The 21,902-nt window shown below is 41.8% G+C and overlaps 2 protein-coding genes across 2 annotated transcripts; one reads left to right on the forward strand and one right to left on the reverse strand.

Annotated features, from left to right (window-relative positions):
- On the reverse strand, positions 1–9,596 carry si:ch73-139j3.4 (CD82 antigen). Its single transcript, XM_063217984.1, has 9 exons — positions 9,537–9,596; positions 9,164–9,245; positions 8,952–9,030; positions 8,225–8,340; positions 7,152–7,226; positions 6,935–7,048; positions 4,743–4,922; positions 838–921; positions 1–574 (listed from the first exon to the last, which is right to left on the reverse strand). The coding sequence occupies exons 2-9, from the start codon at positions 9,227–9,229 to the stop codon at positions 131–133; spliced, it is 1,158 nt and encodes a 385-aa protein (XP_063074054.1). The 5' UTR covers positions 9,230–9,245; positions 9,537–9,596; the 3' UTR covers positions 1–130.
- Positions 9,597–11,139: 1,543 nt separating this feature from the next.
- lsm8 (LSM8 homolog, U6 small nuclear RNA associated) lies at positions 11,140–20,556 on the forward strand. Its single transcript, XM_063217985.1, has 4 exons — positions 11,140–11,260; positions 11,859–11,899; positions 13,393–13,520; positions 19,400–20,556. The coding sequence occupies exons 1-4, from the start codon at positions 11,230–11,232 to the stop codon at positions 19,488–19,490; spliced, it is 291 nt and encodes a 96-aa protein (XP_063074055.1). The 5' UTR covers positions 11,140–11,229; the 3' UTR covers positions 19,491–20,556.
- The last annotated feature ends 1,346 nt before the right edge of the window (positions 20,557–21,902 follow it).

Genomic DNA, 21,902 nt, shown 5'->3' on the forward strand with positions numbered 1-21,902 from the left:
ATGGGCAGCATGAATTCTGGAAATAAACAACTAAAAATCTCACACAGTGTCCCTTTAAATGTTTTTGGGAAACTCAGCCCAGGTCATCTATAGTGTGTAGGTGTCCATAGTCCTGTTGGTTGTCTGGTTGCTACAGGTAGCCTTGACGACTGTATTGTTGCTCTTGGTAGCCTTGTTGACCATACTGCTGTTGCTGGAATCCCTGCTGACCATACTGTTGCTGTTGGTATCCTTGGTTACCATAATCTTCCTGTTGGTATCCTTGGTTATCATACTGCTGCTGGTACCCTTGCTGATTGTACTGTTGCCGCTGGGAATCCAGTTGATCGTAGCCCTGTTGGTTTTGCAGAGTGTAATCTTGCGGCTGATCATAGCCTGATTGCTGCAGGTGGTAGCCTTGGCCTTGTTGACCCGGGCTGTCACCATGGTCACCACCCTGACGATCAGAGTCATCATCCACTTCCTCTGCCTGGTCTTCCGCCTCCACGGAGGAGCCAATCAGCTTCTTCTTGTCCCTCTTCATCTTACGGCCGATGTTCTGGTATATCATCACCGCGAAGGAGAACTGAACCACCTGTGTGAGCGTGTGTGCGTGTGTGTGCGTGCGTGCGTGTGTGTGTGTGTGTGTGTGTGTGTGTGTGTGTGTGTGTGTGTGTGTGTGTGTGTGTGTGTGTGTGTGTGTGTGTGTGTGTGTGTGTGTGTGTGTGTGTGTGTGAAACACAATTGAGAGACAGAGACAGCGACAGAGATTGATTCATTAGAGTTACGCTCCATTCACTGAGGAAAAACAAGGTTGATTGGTGATATTGCACAATACAGCTTTCATATCTACTACACCTGTATGAATAACAGTCCAAGGTCCATACCAATGATAACACCTATATTCTCTGCCAACCAGCTCTCCAGTTTACCTTGGCATCCCTGTAAAAAGAAAACCAGTTACAGGTAGCATGACACACATACAGTACTGGCACAGTCAAACATGTACTGGTTGCCTACTGTAGCCTGCTGGGTTCGGTAACACTTAACTTGACATATCCCTGCATGACACATTCATAACAGAATTTATACACTTTGCATGCAGCAGTCATGACTTTTCATTAGACATTCATGCCAAAACTTGCATGAACATGGAAGATGAAAGGACAGCAACTTGTTAACATAAAAGATAAAAAACGCAGCATTGCGGGTTAAATGAGGTGGTTAGATGAAGCTTTTATTTTGACAAGTTGCTGTCCTTTTGTCTTCCATGTTTATGAAAGGTTTGCTATGAATGTCTTACAAAACTGTCACGAATCCTTCATGCAAAGTGTGCTGCTATGAATGTGTTATGCAGTGACGCACCAAGTAAAGTGCAACCCTGGGTTCTAAAACTATGGTACTCTATGGCAGATCATTTAAACAATATGCAATAATGCTTTATTGTAATTACATTACAGAGACATTCACATGTGCTGGTATAATTTTAAATGCTAGTTAAATTCAAGATTAAATTATTTCTGCAGAATGCATGTCTCAGAGGCGGTTAATTCCCTAACCAAGACCATTTACAGACACATCAGCAGTGGCAGAGAATTAGACAAATTACAAAATGGCAAACTATTCCAACTGTCGTTAAATTAATGAGTACAAGGTTGTGGTTTCCCTCCATAGCTTGTGTGGTGACGCTTGTGTTTTAACCACAGTCGTAAAATATGTAAGTATTTCTCTGCAAGTCCAGACAGTCAGGTCAAAAGGGTTCGAATAGGCAGCATGTGAAATGAAAATGATTCTATTTTGAATCCTGTTACCCACAGCATGGCTGCCCACAGGTGAAATAGTCGGAAAATTGCCACTGCCACTGAGATTATGTAGAGGAAAGCAAAAACAGAAGTAGACCCAGACAGGAGAGTGGTCGTGAGTCACAGTGTTTAGTCATTGGCAACTTTCTATTTCAAGCTCATTGGCAACCATTGTTAGACAAGGTTCTCAAACTTTCTATTTCAAGACTTTCAGAAGTCCTTTTTTTCACAAACATTGGGAAAGGACCTAAGCACATGACACAACACAGAGACTTGAAGAGCTATTTCCTTAGGCCAGTAAACTTGAGTAACCCCAGCAGCAGAAAATGCTATTGCCTGTCGATGTGTTGGCCTAGCACAGCGGCATCAGAAATACTCAATCCAAAAGGCCACAAGAGTTGTCCTTCAACCACAACATCAGAGGTGGACTTTCCAATTGCCTAGTGCCCCGACCAAAATCTGTCCTCCATAGGGGCCCCGACTGTCACACCAGTCGCGGTAAACACACAAGAAAAATAGGCTAGATCTTAATTTGCCACTTTTGTAAAGTAATCAAAGATATATATACTGTATGAGATAAAACATAGCACCAAAACACAGAATTTTACGTCTGTATTATGATTCAATGTTTATATTTCGCCTAGGGCCCAAAAATGGCTAGATCCGCCCGTGCACAACATCCCATTCCATTACATTTAGCAGACACTTTTATCCAAAGAGACTTACAAACAAGGACATAATCAATAGCATACACTGCATGCAGAAGTAGAAAGTGCACATGGGCAGGGCCGGATTAAGATGACCTGGGGCCCCTAGGGTACAGGTTGCTGTGGGGCCCCCGAAAGGCAAATTTCTTGACAAATTTACATAGATATGGGTCATACTTACGAGGTAGGAATTAAGGATAACTTGTCTACTAACTGTACTCAACATGACAGATTCACTTTCCAGTATTGCATCTTGCCACAATTTGGCCCTTTTTCAACTTTGGCCGATCAGGGGTCCCCTGGCAGGTGGGGGCCCCTAGGCTGCAGCCATGGCAAGCATTTTTTTAAAAATTAGTTTTAAGTGCATTATATTTAGGGTTAGTGTATAGGAGTTCAGTGCTTCAGAGGTTAATGCCAGACTAACACTCTTGCTGTGTATCTTGGTTTAGGTCTGTGTAGAAAGTTGGAGGGAAGCGGACGGGGGGGCTGGATTGAGTGCCTGTGATGGAGTGGCCAGCATCACCTGGGCTGTGGGTGCGCTCTGACTGTCACACCAACGAGCCTGGCTCTTTGGTGTAGCGGTCAGAGCCCCAGTTTAGTAACCCTGAAAGTTTGGGTTTGAGTCTCGACGGGGCAACTCAACTCCCCTTCGCTACAAATGTTGTCAGAAGTGAGATGACCAGTCGTGAGGTCATTGGAGGTACACCCAGCTGTGTTAGCCATACGGGGGACGCCAGGAAAGGGAACCCTGGAGCGAGGGACCCCAGCATGGATTCTGGGGCATCCTGAAATGGGAGATGTATGGTGGGTGGTAAATGAGGGACACCAAGAGTGTGTGAAGCGTACAGGTCTGTGTGTGTGATCTGCAGTGTATTGGAGTGACCATCATTTGGGTTGTGGGAGCACTCTGACTGTCCCGCCAACAAGCCTGGCTTTTCGGTGTTGTGGTCAGACCAACTCCCTTTCACTACAGTCCCCATTACATTGTTTGTATTGAGTGGGGGCCCTCTCAGAAGACCTTATCCCTGGCCCGGCCAAAGCTGTCAGTGACACTGGTGCGTTGTTGGGGAGGCCTTGGAAAGGTGAAAACAGGGCTATGCTATACCGTGCACTGTGCTATAACGTGCTGTTATAACGCAGCTTGAACACTAACCATTGCATCAATCACATCCCCATGCATAGTTTGAGGTAAACCTTAGTATAAATATATTAAAACGCAAAGAAATGACAAAAACAGTACTTTTACTTGTGTCCTCCTGTGACCAGGGGTGTCAAAATAGAGCTATTAGAGCTATTGTTTGCACAAAGGATAAAGCAGAACTTATGTAACTGCCACTTAGGGACAAACGTACTCAGACACCAAGAAACAGGAAGAAAGGAAAGAAAAGAATATAGAAAGTAAAAAAAAATGTTCAGCATTACGTGAGGAGGTATTTTTCTATCTTAAGAGTTATACATACTCCTGCCGTTTGCCGACGTTTCATTGCCTTCCATCCAGCATTAAGCAATGCGTACCAGCTCACGTGCCCGCCTGGGGCACTCCTCCGCCAGGCTACTGACTGCAGCACAGCCTCCCTAGAACCTCCAGTGGCCTTACAGTAAATCTCTCCCCAACACTGACCAATGCTTACTTCAAACCAGCAACATTGATGAAACTATGACCTGGCTGCTATACAGTATGCAATGAGTAATGAGTACTGAGAAAATAAAACAAAGAAGTGGAACCAGACAGGGCACTGTAGGCCTACAGCCACCAAAATATCAGGGACACGTGAAAGTGGAAACGGGTGACAAACACATGCGAGAATTATGTAACGTCATGGCTCGTTCTACACCAGGCTTGTAGCTTGGAGTTTGGCTTTCACTTGTCATTCTTCTTCTATTTCACACTCTGGTGGTTAAAGGTCCAGTATACATGCCATTTTTAATCGTTTATTTTCAAAAATGTATGCTCCCCAGTCCCCATTCATAATTTTGATCTATTCATGAAGATTTACTATAATTAATGAATATTTACTGGTCTAATCAAAGTACATTAGGTGTTGTAGTCAAAGATATCTACGACAGGTTAAATATGGTAGATATGGAGAAGATCCAACAATGAAAAATGCACATTTCCCAGTCAAAATGAATACTTACAAATGTGGTACATATACAAGAAAAAGGACAAAATTTGAGACGGGGAAGCATACATTCTGGGAATAAACTACTAAAATACAATTGAATTTTGGAGGTAATGGAAGAAGGGCCTCACCTCTGTGTAAATAGATGTACCCTTGCCAAAGAGTTGTCTCTCGTCGCCCCCTGTAGGCAGGTACGGGCAGGTGCCGTTGAAGCATGAACAGGGGTAGACAGGGTCAGTATTGTTCATCAGTGACATGATGTAAAGGTTACTGCTCCAGTTAGCTGGGCTCTCTGCGCCACAACACTTAACCTAGGAAAAGGGAAAGGTTATCCAAGCTAAACAACAATGAATAAAAAAAATGTTCAATAAGGGGAAATGTAATGTCTGATTTCTTTCAGTAGGAAACACAAACACAAAGGAGGTTCATTACAGTTGTTTTTTAGCTGTTGTGGGTTTATTATGCTGTGACAAGAGAAAGGGAAAAAATAGTCATTTGGAACTGCATGTATCCCTGATTATCAATTTTTCAGATGGACACTTTCTATCACAGCAGTGCTCAAAGGCCATGGTCATGTCATTAGTGAATAGAAAACTGAAACTAGAACAATAACAATTACGACAAATAGTGTTGTAAGGCTGTCAAACTGACCTCATATACACTATATTACCAAAAGTATTCACTCAACTGCCTAGACTCGCATATCCCCTTGCTAACACAATAAGGTCCAATATGATATCCGTCCACCTTTTGCAGCTTCTACAGCTTCAACTCATCTGGGACGGCTGTCCACAAGGTTGACGAGTGTGTTTAGAGGATTTTTTGACCATTCTTCCTCAGCGCATTGCTGAGGTCACATACTGATGTTGGTCGAGACGGCCTGGCTCACAGTCTCTACTCTAATTCAATATACAATATACAATACAATACAATATATTTTATTTGTCATTGTGACAAGCACAACGAAATTGTGCATTCCTTGTTGAAGCAAAAATAAATAAAAATAAAATTAAAATAAAAAAATTGAATAAAAAGAATGGTATGTATATAAAAACTATGCTTTTGATGCAAAATTCAGTTCTGTGATGGCCGCTGCATAGAAACTGTTTTTCAGTCTGTTTGTCCTTAATTCACCTTAATTCAACCCAAATGTGTTCTATTGGGTTCAGGTCAGGACTCGCTGCAGGCCAGTCAAGTTCATCCACACCAGACTACGTGTATGTCATCCATGTCTTTATGGACCTTGCTTTGTGCACTGATGCACAGTCGTGTTTGAAGAAGAAGGGGCCCGCTCCAAACCGTTCCCACAAGGTAACTAAGGGGCCAAACTAAGGGGCCAAAGCCAACTACTGAAAAACAACCCCAGACCATAATTCCTCATCCACCAAATCTCACATTGCAGTCTGAAATGAACCGCTCTCCCGCTAACCTCCAAATCCAGACTCATTTATCAGACTGCCAGATGTTAAAGCGTAATTCATCAATCCAGGAAGCGTGTCTCCACCACTCTATAGAGTCCAGTGGCGGCATGCATTACACCACTGCATCCGATGCTTTGTATTGCGCTTGGTGATGTATGGATTGGATGCAGCTGCTTGGCCATGGAAACTCATTCCATGAAGCTCTCCGTGTACTGTGCTTGGGCTAACCTGAAGGTCAGATGGAGTTTGGAACTCTGTAGCAATTGACAATGCAAAACTTCGGTGACCTCTTTGTACTATGCACTTCAGTGTCCACTGACTCCTCTCAGTCAGTTTACGTGGCCTGCCACTTTGTGGCAGAGTTGCTATTGTTCCCAAGCACTTCCATTTTCTTATAATAAAGCTGACAGGTGACAGGTGTGGAATAATTAGGAGCGAGGAAATTCATGCACATGTAGGATCCAATGACAGTTCCGCGTTGGAATTCACTGAGTGGCACATTCTTTCCCAAAAGTTTTTAAAAACAGTCTGCATGCCCAGGTGCTTGATTTTGTACATCTGCGGCTTAGCAAAGTGATTAGGACAGCTTATTCTATATCAGTGGTATTCAACCTTTTTTGAACAAACGCCCCCTGGACTTCATCATAAGCCTGCCAACGGCCCTTCGACATCATCATAACCCTGCCAACGCCCCCCTTAGTTAAAAAAATAAAATAGAATAACACCCGCCCCCAATGGCAACTAATCACCACCCCCTCTCTGCTGTCCCCTTCTCTAACACCCCCTGGGGGGCTGTTGAGCCCATGTTGAGAAACACTATATGGATGGGCGAGGGAATACATTTGATAATATAGGTAGTGTAAGAGCAATGCAAAAGGTGCTTAGGATTGTTAGATACTCACTGAACGCTGCACCTTGTCCAGTAATTCCCATGTACCTATAGTTGTTTCATTTGCGTTCCATACTCCATACTCTCTTATGGTAGTATCCACTTGCTCGTAGAGATAAGCTGTAATCTGTGATTGAAGAAATAAATAGATGAGCATCAATATTTTTGATATATTTTCGGTATCAAGGGTAATGTTATATGGTGTGGATTGTCAGCAGCAAGGGACTTACTTTATTTCTTTGAGCCAAAAGGACAAATGTCACAAAAATCTGACCGAGCGCAATGACGATAAGAAATCCCATGTACTGCAAGAGAAAAAATATTTTAACTCCTTTGAAAAATTATATAAATCTAGTATATCTTATGTCATTTTTCATAAAATGCCATGTCATTGGATACAGTACATGTCAAAATGTATCAGATGCTTTGCCCTAACTTCCTCAATCAAACAAAACTGTCAATCATTTACAGCATTCAAGAAGACAATGGAATGTGAAGACACGAGAGAGAGAGAGAGAGAGAGAGAGAGAGAGAGAGAGAGAGAGAGAGAGAGAGAGAGAGAGAGAGAGACAGACAGACAAACAGACAGACAGAGACATAGAGAGAGAGAGAGAGAGAGAAAGTGCAACGCACAATATACAGCATACTGTATAAGAACCAATTTTCATAGATCCATTGTCCAGATAACGGTCCACAGTGCCCCTTCCAGATAGGCATAAGGTACCATTCTTCATTTTAATATGCACACGTGTGTTATTCTAATGTATCGGACAGTCTATTACATTCAGTATTATGTACATTTCTAGAGTATACAAATATTAATATAATAACAAGTTTTTGCTCATACTCCTATACAATAGTTCTGCCATATTGTACTCAGAGTGCTTGTGCAACATACAGGTCTCTGCAAGATGGACAAACCTTTTTACGAAATATAGTACAAATAACCCTTTTGACATTTGAAAGATCCTTTGTCCTGTTCACATTTCTTCAAGATCATCAACAAATATTTACCCAGAGAAGGAAGCTAGATAACGTTTCCTGTGTAGACACCGTTTACAAAAGTTAACGGAGGTCTGACTCTCAGTGTATATATATATATAAACATATATATAAAATGTCAATATTTTTCATATATTTTCGGTATCAAGTGTTATGTTATATGGTGTGGATTGTCAGCAGCAAGGGACTTACTTTATTTCTTTGAGCCAAAAGGACAAAAGTCACACAAAAATAGATATAACAGTATATAAAAGTATAGTATAGTATATAAAAAGATATCTTAACACAAACAGTCACCTACAAAAGCCAGCAGACATTTGCTCTCCCACTGTCCGGCCACACAGCCAAGTACAGAGACGCAGATCACCACCAGTCCAATAATGGCCAGAAATACAGCAACCTGTCTCATGGTGTCATCTGGTGGAGGGAAACAACAACACTGCAAATCACCATACCAACACCAGTGCCACCACAACAAGACAAACAAAATGCTGCATGGAGTCAGATAGTCTCACAGAAGCAGCCCTCAAAAGACTTCACAGTTGTGAACAACAGGGACTCACAACTTGAAGATATCTTACCTGAAATGTGAAAGATCAAGTTCCAAAAAGAAGCTTAGTTGCTCACAACTTAAGTGTTTTGATTACGTGGCCTGGATTATCAATTTTTTTGGCAGACATTACCCAATAGAAACAACATAGGGCAGCACTATAATACAGATAACTCCACTCATACACAGTAAAAACTGCAGTGTTAATGCAACACTAACAGAGTCAATTTAACACCTCTTAAGAGTTTATTTGGTCCCAGAATACTCTCTAAGTGTTGAATTAACACTGCAGTTTTTACTGTGTAGTAGACACATGCTGATATGTACTGAACTTATAAATAAGTAGGCTGTGTATTTGTCACATGGTTATTGGCATGAGCCAGTGCTGAAAATGAGTTGCCAAAATACTCGCCTCTGTGCAATAGAGTAGTCTTTAATAATCCACTTGTATTGTGTATAATTCATGGTGTATTATTACCATCGCTGAGGACAACAATGAAGCTGTCTTGGTCGAAAAAGATCCAGGCAGCGCAGCCAAACAAACTGATACCCAAAATCTGTCAACAAAAAAGTGTTAGTGAGTTTTCCAGTCTTCAAATTAGCAATAGGCCTACAAATAATATGACAACTGCTGTAGGCAAAATAACAAGGATGCAGGGCAAAAGGAGTGAAACATGTTGGTTGACCTACCAAAAAGAATGCATTGAAAAGCATCAGAAAGAATGTGTGAATGTTAATTATTTCCTCGACCTTCATCTTTGCACATGGAAAACTGTCAAAAAGAGGATGATAGACATGGTCATGAATTACCGTTCATTTATTTTTTCAACAACAGTAACATGACACTTTCACCTAGCCTACATAGTAAGTCTTCAGCCTACCTGGCTAATTGCGGGATAATGTTGGCTAATAATTAGGCAACACATTCTTTCCTTAGTAGCTCTCTCTACTACACTTACTCCTGTGTATATACAGTATTTTAGTAGTAGCAAACAAGCATTTGTATTTGTTTATAATCTTTTCTCTTTCAAATATCTGTAACAACCAAAGTCTTAAAACGTACCGTTTCTTTTCTGCTTCACTTGTCTTCTTTTCTCTCCTTCTCCAGTTACTGGCACAGCTCCTCCTTTGCCTATAGGTGATGGTTTCCTGGTACTCTGCCCCCGTCCTACCTGCCACTGGCGACCTTTCCCCAGGGCCGTTGCAAGGTATTTTGGCAGCCCTAGGTAAAGAGGAACTTGGGGACCTTAACTCCTGTTCCTCTCTATTGGGGAGGGGCCGCCTCAAGAGATCTATTTCGATAGCTGTATTATTGCACTTTTAGGTCATTATACTGTACATTTAGGTAGCTGCTGCCACATTCACAAAGTTTTCATTGCTGTCATTTCAATACAAGTAGCCTACATAACCAGTCATTACCAGGGTGGGCCGTCTCAGATGGGGGCCGGCACAGGCAATTGCCTAGTTAGCCTAGTTGTGACGGGCTCACCCCTCTGCTCTTCTACTGGATTAAAGATCACTTCCTTGTTGACTGCAAATCATTAACTTCTCAGACTGAAGCGCTGGGCAATAAAACAAAACGGACCATTTTCTCTTTAGCTGCTGCGGCTGTGTATCTGCTCTCTCTCTCTCTCTCTCTCTCTCTCTCTCTCTCTCTCTCTCTCTCTCTCTCTCTCTCTCTCTCTCTCTCTCTCTCTCTCTCTCTCTGAGTATATATCTAGTATGTCTGTGCGTGTGAATGTGCATGCATTCGTGTGTGTGTGCAAGTGTGTGTGTCCAAGGTCAGGGTAAACCATGACAGATGAGTAGATGTCCCCCATAAAGCATTGCCATGTTTTGTAGTCTGTGAGACCTCATTGTGTGTGTGTATGTGTGTGTGTGTGTGTGTGTGTGTGTGTGTGTGTGTGTGTGTGTGTGTGTGTGTGTGTGTGTGTGTGTGTGTGTGTGTGTGTGTGGTGTGTGTGTGTGTGTGAGAGAGAGAGAGAGAGAGAGAGAGAGAGAGAGAGAGAGAGAGAGAGGGGGGGGGGGAGAGAGAGAGAGAGAGAGAGAGAGAGAGAGAGTATTTCATTTCCGATAGTTAGTGTTTCTCAACGGGGGCGTTGGGGAGCTCTACAGGGGTGTTGAGAAGGATACAACAGAGAGGGGGCGTTGGTTAGTTGCCATTGGGGGCATTAGTCCATTTAAAAAATGTTATACTAAGGAGGGCATTGTCAGGCTTATTGACAATGTCAGGCCCATTTTCTGTGAAGAAATTAAATGTGTCACAAATTAATTAATCCACCAAATCATGCTGCTTTCTCAAGTGGTGACAAAAAATGGTTTCTTACTAACTCTAAGATGCGTGCCTTAATATTTCAATCCTCATTACATAGGCCTACATAGCAGGATCACCCAACAAGTGACTGGATGAGAGGAAGCCATAACTTATAACAGCAAAAGGCTGTGATATTATTTGAAGTACACATGTTTAAAACTGTAAAGTGCTTTGGCTAATGTATTCTGAATTAAAATGTTTATGATACTCTCCTATGATATCAACCAGGTGGCAAAAGTGGACACAACTCGCCCCCTTCTGGCTAACAGTAGAATGCCAATGATTCAGATCGACGACTTCTGTCTGGAACGTGCCTTCTTTGTTAGATTAATTCAGTCTGGAAAAGGCTGTCGCATCCAGGTCGCATCGCATCGTTGTGTGGACGTCGTGGATCACTGTTCATTTTGAATCTCAACCCCGGGTGGATTTTATCGCTTCAACCATGTCAACAGCACTGGAGAGTTATATTAACCGTATCCTTAAATGTGGCACACTATGGGTTTATTCTGGCACAACACATATTGTATGCCCATTGTGGTCGGTTAACTTGAATGGCATGGCTTAGGTGCAGGTCTCTGTGATGGCTACCATAGTTAGTGTAGCTAGCTTTAACACACAGGAAAATTACTTGAAATATGGGTAGGAGAGAATAGAATGATCTGCATGTCAGTTAACGTTATAGTTAATATTTTGCACATCAGTAATCGCGATATGCTTAACTTCATGCATGGGACTCAATTCAGAAACCATGGTTGTTAGCATGCTAGCAAATAATGTTCGGCATTGCAGCCCACTGACTGCAGCCTCTTGCAAGAAATACAATGTAGAATAGACCAGTAGACTGACTTACTTGAGCAGCAGCTAAGCGTTGACATAATAACGAATTGTCACTAGACTACTATTCTACTGAGTTCTCTATCTCCTTGGAAATGTTTTTGCACAACTTTTTCTAGGTCAGCTCAATGAGTCTGGGACTGAATGTAATTCACTTTATTTTAGCCTGTAGAATCCGCTGTGTGCTTGTGTTCTATTGCACGCCTCTTCCTGTTGTTTTTCCTCAACTTTCATCAGGAACCGTAGCAATCATCACTTCGGATGGGAGGATGATAGTGGTGGGTAGTTCTACTTCTATATCTTCCATTGGATAGTCAACATTTCACTTAATGGCTATTAGGCTATTTAAAAAACAGCCTTAGCAGCAGGCCCGTCATGAGAAAGTGAGGGCACCCTTTGGGAAAAGTATTAGGGCAACAGCTGTTTTAATATCTTGGTGAGCTTTCGATACATTTTGGCACCCCAAAGAATACCATTAATATGAAGTGGAGCGCACCTTTGCAGCACAAACTAGTTTTAAGTGTAAAGCCTTCAGTTTCACAGACAGGCTCCGTCATAATGTTATTTATCATGCAAAATAGCAGACTTCCGGTATGCTTGTCCTGCGTTCTGTTTTGGAGAGTGGCTCTAAAACTCTGAACAATTCTTCAATTCATTATTACGAGTAATGAGAGGTAGGCCTGAAGTTATCGAAGTCTTGGACAATATTTCTCCTCAGCCTGAAATGGAAAGCTATATGAACGGAAAGCTTTAAAAACCATGGGAATGGTCCTTGTGAAAGGAAAATGTGAGTTGGAGTTTCAAGCAGGGCAGTGATTGTATTGCACTGATCAAAATCCAGCAAGCAGTGCAAAAGAATAAGTGCAGTGTATTGAAATGGCCTAGCCTAGCGAGCCAGACCCGCTAGGGGCGTCTAGATTTCTAGGCTAGAAATGGCCATACCAATCTTGAGATCTTACCATTGTTGAAAATGTATAAATTGATTTGAATCTGTGCCTGTACAAGGCAGATAAGTAACCTGACTGAATTGGAGGTTATCTGGAGAGAATAATTGGCAATAATTCAGTAGTACCAGACTGTTGGGTCTTGTCTGCTTATATAGGAAGTATCCACACAAGCCATTAGATCAGCAATGGTGAGCTTAACTTCATATAAATGGTATACCTTTGTTGGGTGCCCATATTTATGCACATGCCTGTTTTTGTTTAAATCCACCTGCATTTTTTCCCCTGTCACACCTATTAAAATGATTGCACAACAACTGACACAACGACTGTGTCCTAATGGTTAGGGAGGATGACACTCAAAATCAGAGTGTTGCAGGTTCGAATCCCACTCCTACCTCTCCCTACACATCCATCCAAGGCTGTAATGTCCTTGAGCGTGAGCGAGGCACCTAACCTCACATTGCTCCAGCGACTGTAACGAATGCCCGGTAAAATAATTGTTAGTCGCTTTTGATAAAAGCGTCAGCTAAGTGTGTAATGTAATGTTGGAGTCTTTTTTTCCGCACTATTCGTGACTAATCATGACTAGATCTGTCAATTAGTCGACTATTAAAATAATCGTTAGTTGCAGCCCTAGACATATCGTGTCCCAGCAACAAGTGGTTACACAGATGTGAGAAGCGCAGTGATTGGCAAAAATTAATGTACATTAAGAGTCACACATTTACTTACACCAATCACTGTTGGATCTGAACTCTATGTAACAAACTTTTGGAGAAACCAGGAATTTTGTAACACCTGTAAACCCCATCTCCTACCCACAGGGTACACTGAAGGGCTTTGATCAGACTATCAACCTAATCTTGGACGAGAGCCACGAGCGAGTGTTCAGCTCAACGCAGGGCGTGGAGCAGGTGGTTCTAGGACTGTACATCGTCAGAGGAGACAACGTGTGAGTTACTCTTGTTCCTTTTGGAAACATGTTGATGGTGGCGCTGTGGCCTAATGCCTAGGCATTGCTGTTTGGAGCAGAGGGTTGTCTGTTCAAATCCCACCTTGAACAGTACACAACGGCTGAAGTGTCTTCATCCAAGGCCCCTAAGATCCACATTGGGGGCAGTGTGACGAGGATTATTGTGGCACTTTAAGAGTACAGAAGAATAAACCAAGTCATGCATCGGCAGTTTTTCTTGAATGATTAGGGCAATTAGGGCTGTAACGACATTGTATCGAACCCAGAAATCGTGATGCACAGAGTCACAATATTATTCGGTGAGGCCAGGAGTAGGGGTGGGCGGTATGGACGGTATACTATCGTAAAAGGTATTTTTTCCACCAAGGTATGGATTTTGGCCATACCGTTCTACCGTGATATAGCGCATTGCATCCTGCAGATGGCAGTATAGACAACGTTTTGAACATCCACCCGACTGCCTCAATAGTGTCCGGCTGCGTCCTGCGTCCACTAAAGACACGCCCACCTCTCGCTCGAGACACGCCCTCTCGAGACACGCCTACCGGTAGTGGCAGGAAACAGGATTTAGCGCCGCCATACGAATTCAAACAGTGAATATAAAGTTGTTAAACGGTATTTCATTTAATGATGAGATACTGAGAACCTCAACTGATGAGAGCTGAGAACCTCAGCTTTCCATAACTGAAAACGGCATTTACCTAGCATCTACCAATCCGAAGTTAGCCTACTTTAAGTGCGGGTTACTTTTCTAAAGATAGCGTTTTGTTTCCTTGGAAACGGAACGGAGATGAAGCCAGACAGACTGACGAAGCGATAAATGTATGTCATTTCACTCGGTTTTGCATTATTATGGATGCATTTCTAATCTTGACATTCTAATGAACAATCTGTGCGAGTTTCAAAATGCGTTTTTATGGAACATGGGAGTAAAATGTGTTAACAGTACGCCCGTCTGGGATTTGTTAGCTAGTCCGCTAGTTAGCTAGCAAGTAAATAGATATTACAATCGATCTGTCTCAATGGCCCAAACATACACAAAGAAACACCAGGATTTGGATGTTTAATATCAGCAATTTGTCAAAGCAAAACATTTTGAAAACATTCACAGACCAGTTCATTATATCCACAGCCTTGAGTGTCGGCAAATCTTCCCACTTTTGACACATGATGTAGTGTAGAGACCTAGCACTTGCTAGCTAACTAGCGGGCCAGCTATTTTAACAAATCCCAGACGGGATGTAAACACATTTACTCCCATATCACATAAAAACACATTATGAAATTCGCATAGATTGTCCATTACAGTGACGTGCAGTGAAGGGTATGGTAGGGTAGGCAGTTAATATAGAATATATATCTATTTATATATATATATATTAACGGTGGGTTCGATCCTCCCCCAGAAAAAAATGTATTTCTTAGATGCAATTTCCTGCATTTTAACCAAATCTGGAGAGTCACTATCAGCTAAAAACTTTTACAAAAGACTAAAAACTTTGAACAAATAGTCCCCTTTCATGCAGATCTGAAATGTAACGTGTGTGTGTGTGTGTGTGTGTGTGTGTGTGTGTGTGTGTGTGTGTGTGTGTGTGTGTGTGTGTGTGTGTGTGTGTGTGTGTGTGTGTGTGTGTGTGTGTGTGTGTGAGAGAGAGGGGGGGGCCTTATGCCACAAGGTATGGTTTGAATAGGCAAATAGGCCTATTCACATAAACATGCTGATATGGTCTTTAATGTGCAACAAATTAGTAGGCCTATGTTTCTCTAAATACTATATAAAGTAGGCTATAAGATGCCATCAGTGCTTAACCACCACAGCTCTAATAACTAAATAAGTAAATAGGCTACACTATTTAGACATTTTGACATTGTCAGTAGACCTAAATCTGAAACAATAAGTGAAAACATAATTTCAAAAAGGCCAGCTACACTTATTTGTTTTGCCAAATTGCCAAATTAGCTCCAGGACCCATACTTTGTACACCTTTAAGGACCTGTAGGCCTACATTTTACAATAATAATTTAGAAAGCTACAACATTTTGGGGGAAAAGCTTTAACTTTTGGCTTTAGCAGTTGATTTTGTTGCTCTTCTGTTTATTCTGTTGCAAATGCCAGGGCGTTTCACATGGATGGAGGGTGGCACAGTGTAGCCTACTTTTGAAGATAAAATGTCTAGTTCACCAACTGTGAATCACACCATAGCATGTGAGGGGGAAACGATTTACATTTAGCAATAAACCAACCTAGGTAACAGCTCCTGCCTCACTGCCGCGTTTTGTGCTGATAATCAAACACTCACAGACAAGAAGGAAAGTAGGCAAGGGGGAGGGTTGCTTGCAAACATGACCCGTGCATTCAGACAGTATCGAGTAAACCAACGAAACCACTTCTGAGACTCATTCTTGTGCGTGATAGTATTCTCAAACACTTCAGCTACGGTTGTGCAAGGTGTTTCAAATAAAGTCAATTTGTGAGTGCGGAAGCACTCCGAGAAACCATCCCCAGTCAATCGTCCTGTTCCACGTTGATCTCGACTCGCACACCGCGCACTTCAAAAGAACGCAGCTGCACTTGCTAACAGGCTCCACACAACTCACGCATTGCGTAGTCATCATCATAATAAATTAGGGAAATGGAGTCATGTCGTACGCTCAAAAAACAATCTCGCGTCCATAATAACACACACACGGTCTATTCATGTCCACCACCGCACAACCAATCTTCAATGTCAACACCCTGACAAACGGTGACAACAAAAGGCACCACGAAAAAACTTGAGCATGTTCATGTTAAAAGGCTACCCGCAGCATAATAATTAAATGAATCTTACCTTAAAGCAGAATCACAAGTAGGCTGTGTTTTTCATGCAAGCTAGTTCCATTAAAAGCCCGGGGTGGTTGACATGATGAAGACATTTTGTCCCAGTGCAAACTACTTGAAGCTGCTACCCATCTGATGTTGAATATTTCCACAATGCAGCGATTGCAAACGGCTCAGCTGTCTGTCACTTGAACCGTCTTTCTTGCTACTTCTCGGCATTTTTAAAATAATAAAGACAAAAAGCCAAAGACTGCCATGTTTTCTTTCCGATACGGCTAGAGATTTGAACAAGCCTTGCCTTGCTAGTTGTTGCTATCATAGCTGCCTGTAGGGCAGAAATTGGCTACTACCTGAATTGTAACAATTTTTCATTTTGGGCGCTGTGATTGGCTCACATACTCCCGCCACAGAGTAAAGGCTCTGCTTTTAGTCCCATTGACAAGCTATGTGACAACTTAATATGCATGCGCAAACTTCTACATTGACAGCATTGAAGGCAGGGTAGGCAGAGGAAAAGCGAGCCTTACCGGGCTGCCTGGCTGGCATTCGAAAGCTCTGCTTTCAGCCTGTCTCTGCTACCAGCCGGGACTGCGCGTTGCCACGGCAACCTGCCCAAGCCTGAGCGCTTTGCTTCGTGCGATTACTTAGGTTTTTGATCGTTGTCCTGTGTATACTGTACTTTAAACAGCTCATAATTTATGCTGAATCAATGCTATTGTTGTGTAGGCCTATGTGAACTCTGAAGAATATTTTTTTAAACACGTGTTAGTTTTTATTTTTAAGACATTTATCCCAGGGTAGGCACTGCCTACCCTGCCTACCCTGACCGCACGTCTCTGGTCCATTAACATGTCAAGATTAGAAATGCATCCATAATAGTGCAAAACCGAGTCAAATAGCGTATGCGTAACACATAAACCGCGTCCGTTTCCAAGGAAACAAAACGCTATCTTTAGAAAAGTAATTCCGCACTTAAAGTAGGCTACCTTCGGATTGGTAGCTGCTAGGAAAATACCGCTTTCAGTTATGGAAAGCTGAGGTTCTCAACTTTTAAACAGGACCCATGGTGTGTCTTTAGGTCTAATTAAAATTATTCTGTGTCAGATCGAAAAAATGAAGTTTTGAATGGATTTCAATGGCTCCAAAGGGCTGTGGTGTAATCCATTTTTCAGAACGCTCGAGACACGCCTTCAGAACGCTCGAGACACGCCTTCTCGAGACACGCCCCTGTCTTGCAGGACGCAGACAGACCCTACTCGACTGACTGCCTCAAGTTGTAGCAATGTGGTTGTAGAGAAACAGCACAATCACTTCCTTTGAATAAGCTTCAAGTGTAAAATGTATGGTTAGTGTAGTGAACTATTGTTTGAAATGGTATGTGATGGCAACACATTTCGATTCTGGACTCCACAATTTACTGGGCACGAAATGCAAGCTAACTAGCTAACAGCCCAAGTCATTCATGTCTATACTGGTGTCTGACAAAATAAATGTGCTTAATGTGCTAACATTGGTTGCCTTACATTTAACACATTGCGCCAGCCGTAACAGCTGTATGTTACTGTTTCCAGTTGAGATAATATCATTCATGATATCTGACTGGGTGTTAGCAACTAAAATGACTGTTCACTGTTTAAAATGTGGCATTAGCGATTTCGCTAACGTTAGCACGCTAACCGCTGGTGCAGTGAAAGCTGCCATAGAGCTCGAAAGTCCCGCCCCTTAGTTCCGCGTTTCACGGGACCTCAGTTGACCATCTAACAACATGGTAGCGAGTAAATATCTTCTGATCTCAGTCATGATATGCGCTGGGCTCCAAATATGCTGTTTAAGAGGATAGATAAAGATTATTCAAGCAGAAGAATCAATGTCTTGTTGCGAGGCCGTCGGCATGAAAAATGTGAAGAAACACAGCTTTCTAAAAAGTTTAGGGGTTCATACGAAAAATTAGGCAAAAATATCAGAAACAACATATATGGAGCTCGTGGCACAGCTCGAAGGGGATCGAAATGCCATTTTAATACCGCCATTGGATTACATGCTACGATTTTCGGCTAAAAACGCCGTTGAGGTCCCATGAAATCGGGGGAAGTGACGTCACTTTCGAGCTCTATTGCCATTCAAATGCATTAGTTCTGCAATGCATTGCTAACTGCCTCATGTGAAAGTTCGTTTTTCTTAACTTTAACAATGACAGCTTAAACCATTATGCTTGGCATAATCACAGATGCAAGCACACATTTCAAAATTACCATAAACAACTACAGAAATAGAAAAAAGGTGCAATGAACGACGTAGTAATACAATCCACGTTCAGTTGTATTTACTCTCAATGTGTTCAGTTTGACACCCCTCCCCTTTCCCCCTCTACTGTAGTTTAGCCCCTTCGACACTTGGTGAAATTGACAGTGTTCTATTGGGTAGCATTGCATTGCATTGCAAAATGCATTTTACATAGGCTAGTTTTTGCTTGTTTTTAAAAAATGTAATGGCAAGAATTCACACATATATGAAAGGACATTGTGTCATTTCCAAAAATCAAATGCAAAGGTTAAAAAAAGTTTTTTTTTTTGGTCATTTTGCAACGCTTCAATTTTAAACAAATGTACAATACCGTGATATATACCGTGACTAAAATTATACCGAGGTATACATTTTTGGCCATATCGCCCACCCCTACCCTGGAGTCAGTATTGTGATGCGCCCTTTAAAAATTGTGTTACCTTTCAGTCCAGAAAACAACCACATGATCTCATGTGATTGTGCTTCAAATCATTATTATTTTTAAACGTTTCTACATTATTAGTAGCCTCTTGTAACCTATTCTACTCATAAGGTGTCATAGGTCTTATAGATATCAAAAATCGTGGGATGTATTGAATCATGAGTCAAAATTCGTAATCTGAACCGAATCGACAGTTGAGTGTATCGTTACAGCCCTACTGGCCATGAATTTAAATTTACAATAATGCAGAGCACTAACTAGTACCCAGTAGTACCTGTGATGTGACCATGTGCTTGCTCTTGTGTGTATCAGCGCGGTGATTGGAGAGATCGATGAAGACACAGACTCGTCGCTGGACCTCAGCAACATCCGAGCAGAGCCCCTCAACTCTGTAGTGCACTAAAATACCCTGCCTTACCCCCCCAATCCCCTCACCCGCCCCCATACACTTCCCTGACACACACACACACACACACACACACACACACACACACACACACACACACACACACACACACACACACACACACACACACACACACACACACACACACACACACACACACCAATTTTTATGAAGCAAGCATTTTCAATGTAGGGTATGTAGTACACACCAACCAAGTGACACTGCTTCATGTTAAATCCTACCAAGCAAAACACCTTCTTGTGCTGTAGGTGGCAGTGAAATCACTCCTAACTCCTTAATCGGATGTATGTTTTGTTGCCGTTGATGAGAGTTGTCAATCTCTAGTTCAGAGAGTTAAAAACCCATGGCACATGTTTTATCCAAGCTCCTGTGAATGGGATGATCGCAACAAGCACTCAAGGTCGGTGGATCAGGATGCTATTTGAAATCTGGGTAACACTTTACTTGACGCCGGCATCATACGTATGACATAACAGTGTCATAATAGTGTCATGAACGAGTCACAAACTTAATGCCAATGTCATAAATGTTTTATGACCATGACAAGTTGACATTGTTAGGCCTGTCTTTGTCATAACCGAATTTCACCTAAAGACAAAGTCATACAATGTTTATGTTGACATAATGTTTATGACACAGTCATGACTGTGTTATGACAATGTTATGGCACCGTTATGTCATACGTATGACGACGGCGTCAAGTAAAGTGTTACCGAAATCTGTCATGGTTTTTACTCTGTCAACCTGAGATGAATGTCTGTTGTTGACAAGGCAAAGGATTTTAGTTGGAGTCCCCATCATGGAAAAAATGGAACAGAATGTCTTTTTTAATTTCTATTCTGTTCTACTGGGATGCTTCTGTTATAGAGTCCTTTTGGCAGGCCAGGGCTTTGGTCATAGCAATTGGCATTGTTTGAGTTTTACCAATCTGTTCAAAGTTAACAAACCCTGCTCATTGTGTTGGCATGTATACAATTGAAGAACCTTTCGGAACATTATTGTCCTTTTTTTACTGCACGCAAATAAAAGTGTTTAATATTTATTTTTTTCGTTGTGTGTTATTGTTCCCATAGTAGGGAATTTTAATCTTGATTGGTATTAGAAGGCTCTGGGGAGAGCTGTGCAATGCAATTGGGCACATTTCCATGAATTACCAGTAGAGGTCACCCTTTTCCCAAATAAACTCACCACAGTCCGATTGGTGTGCTGAGCGTTTGCCCTGCGTTCTGCTGGACCATCTGGCACTGTAAGGTGGTTTTGCTTTGGGTTCATTGGGAAAGAAATGTGCCACTCAATACTTTGTAATGTTTTATTATGAACATACTATCACTGTCAGATTTTGCCATTAAAAAAAAACCGTTAAATTCCCAATCAACACTTTGTTAATTACTTTGAAATTTGATCATCCATAAAACATTTTTTAAGGCAGATGAACAGGATAAATATTTCAAACTGGGCTTGACCGTTCAGTTTGATGTCACTGAAACCACTTGGCGAAAAATTAAAATCAAGCTGAACTTTGAACTCTGCAACTTCTTGTTCCTGGAAATGGTTAATGTTGAAGCTGTTTTCATGAATTTCGTCATTTCAGCTCTGGCCCTGCCTCTTCACCATTGCACACATAAAAACGTGATGATCACCACATGACTGCAGCATAAAATCATCTTCAAGACAGATTTAAAAGAAAAGAAAAAGAAAATGCCTTTCTCCTGCTTGCATTGTTTTCTTTGAAGAGAGATACACTTTCATGAGACCCCCCACCCCCCTCATTATTAACCAGGAATTCCCCATATATAAAACCAATGAATCACCTCAGACAGATCTGTGACACAATACACTGTGGGCCTACAGTATTTAACTTTTGTTGGCCTATGCCTCGGTCTTTTCTCTCCTGGTTCTAGATAAGGTGTGAGTTTGATGTCATCTGTGATGTTCAGGGTCATATGTTTCCTTTCTTATAGCTTATGTGCTGCTGTAACTATTGGTGTAGAATAGAGACGTGCTTCTTATCTGGAGGGTTGTAACACAAAATTGACCCTTTGAATTGAATTAATTGATACAGTGGCTCTCAAAAGTCCACACACCCCACTTCAAATGACAGGTTTTTGTGATTTAAAAAAAAATGACAGCAAGAGAAATAAATTCCTGGCTTTTTCCACCTTCAATCGAAACTATTAACCTTTACGATTCAATTAAGAAACAAACTTTAAAGGGATATGTCGCTAAGCTAGTGAAAGTCAATGGATCCGTGTAGCATGCTACACGAATGCATTGACTTTCACTAGCTTAGCGACATGCTCCCAATTTTAACTTGTCTTAAAGCAAGACAACGGCTTACATGAAAAATAAGACACTTTACCACCTTTATAAACCCCACCCAACGATTTT

This window comes from Engraulis encrasicolus, chromosome 15 (assembly GCF_034702125.1).
Source record: "Engraulis encrasicolus isolate BLACKSEA-1 chromosome 15, IST_EnEncr_1.0, whole genome shotgun sequence".
Lineage (NCBI taxonomy): Eukaryota > Metazoa > Chordata > Actinopteri > Clupeiformes > Engraulidae > Engraulis > Engraulis encrasicolus.

Bases quoted from the DNA above. Each gene is read 5' to 3' on its own strand.
- lsm8 (XM_063217985.1), top strand. From the start codon at position 11,230: ATGTCAACAGCACTGGAGAGTTATATTAACC. The intron at 11,261-11,858 runs GTATCCTTAAAT...AACTTTCATCAG, and splicing joins ACTGGAGAGTTATATTAACC to GAACCGTAGCAATCATCACT. The intron at 11,900-13,392 runs GTGGGTAGTTCT...TCCTACCCACAG, and splicing joins CGGATGGGAGGATGATAGTG to GGTACACTGAAGGGCTTTGA.
- si:ch73-139j3.4 (XM_063217984.1), bottom strand. From the start codon at position 9,229: ATGAAGGTCGAGGAAATAATTAACATTCACACATTCTTTCTGATGCTT. The intron at 9,031-9,163 runs GTAGGTCAACCA...TTTTGTTGACAG, and splicing joins TTTTCAATGCATTCTTTTTG to ATTTTGGGTATCAGTTTGTT. The intron at 922-4,742 runs GTGAGGCCCTTC...TTCTTTTTACAG, and splicing joins GTACATCTATTTACACAGAG to GGATGCCAAGGTAAACTGGA.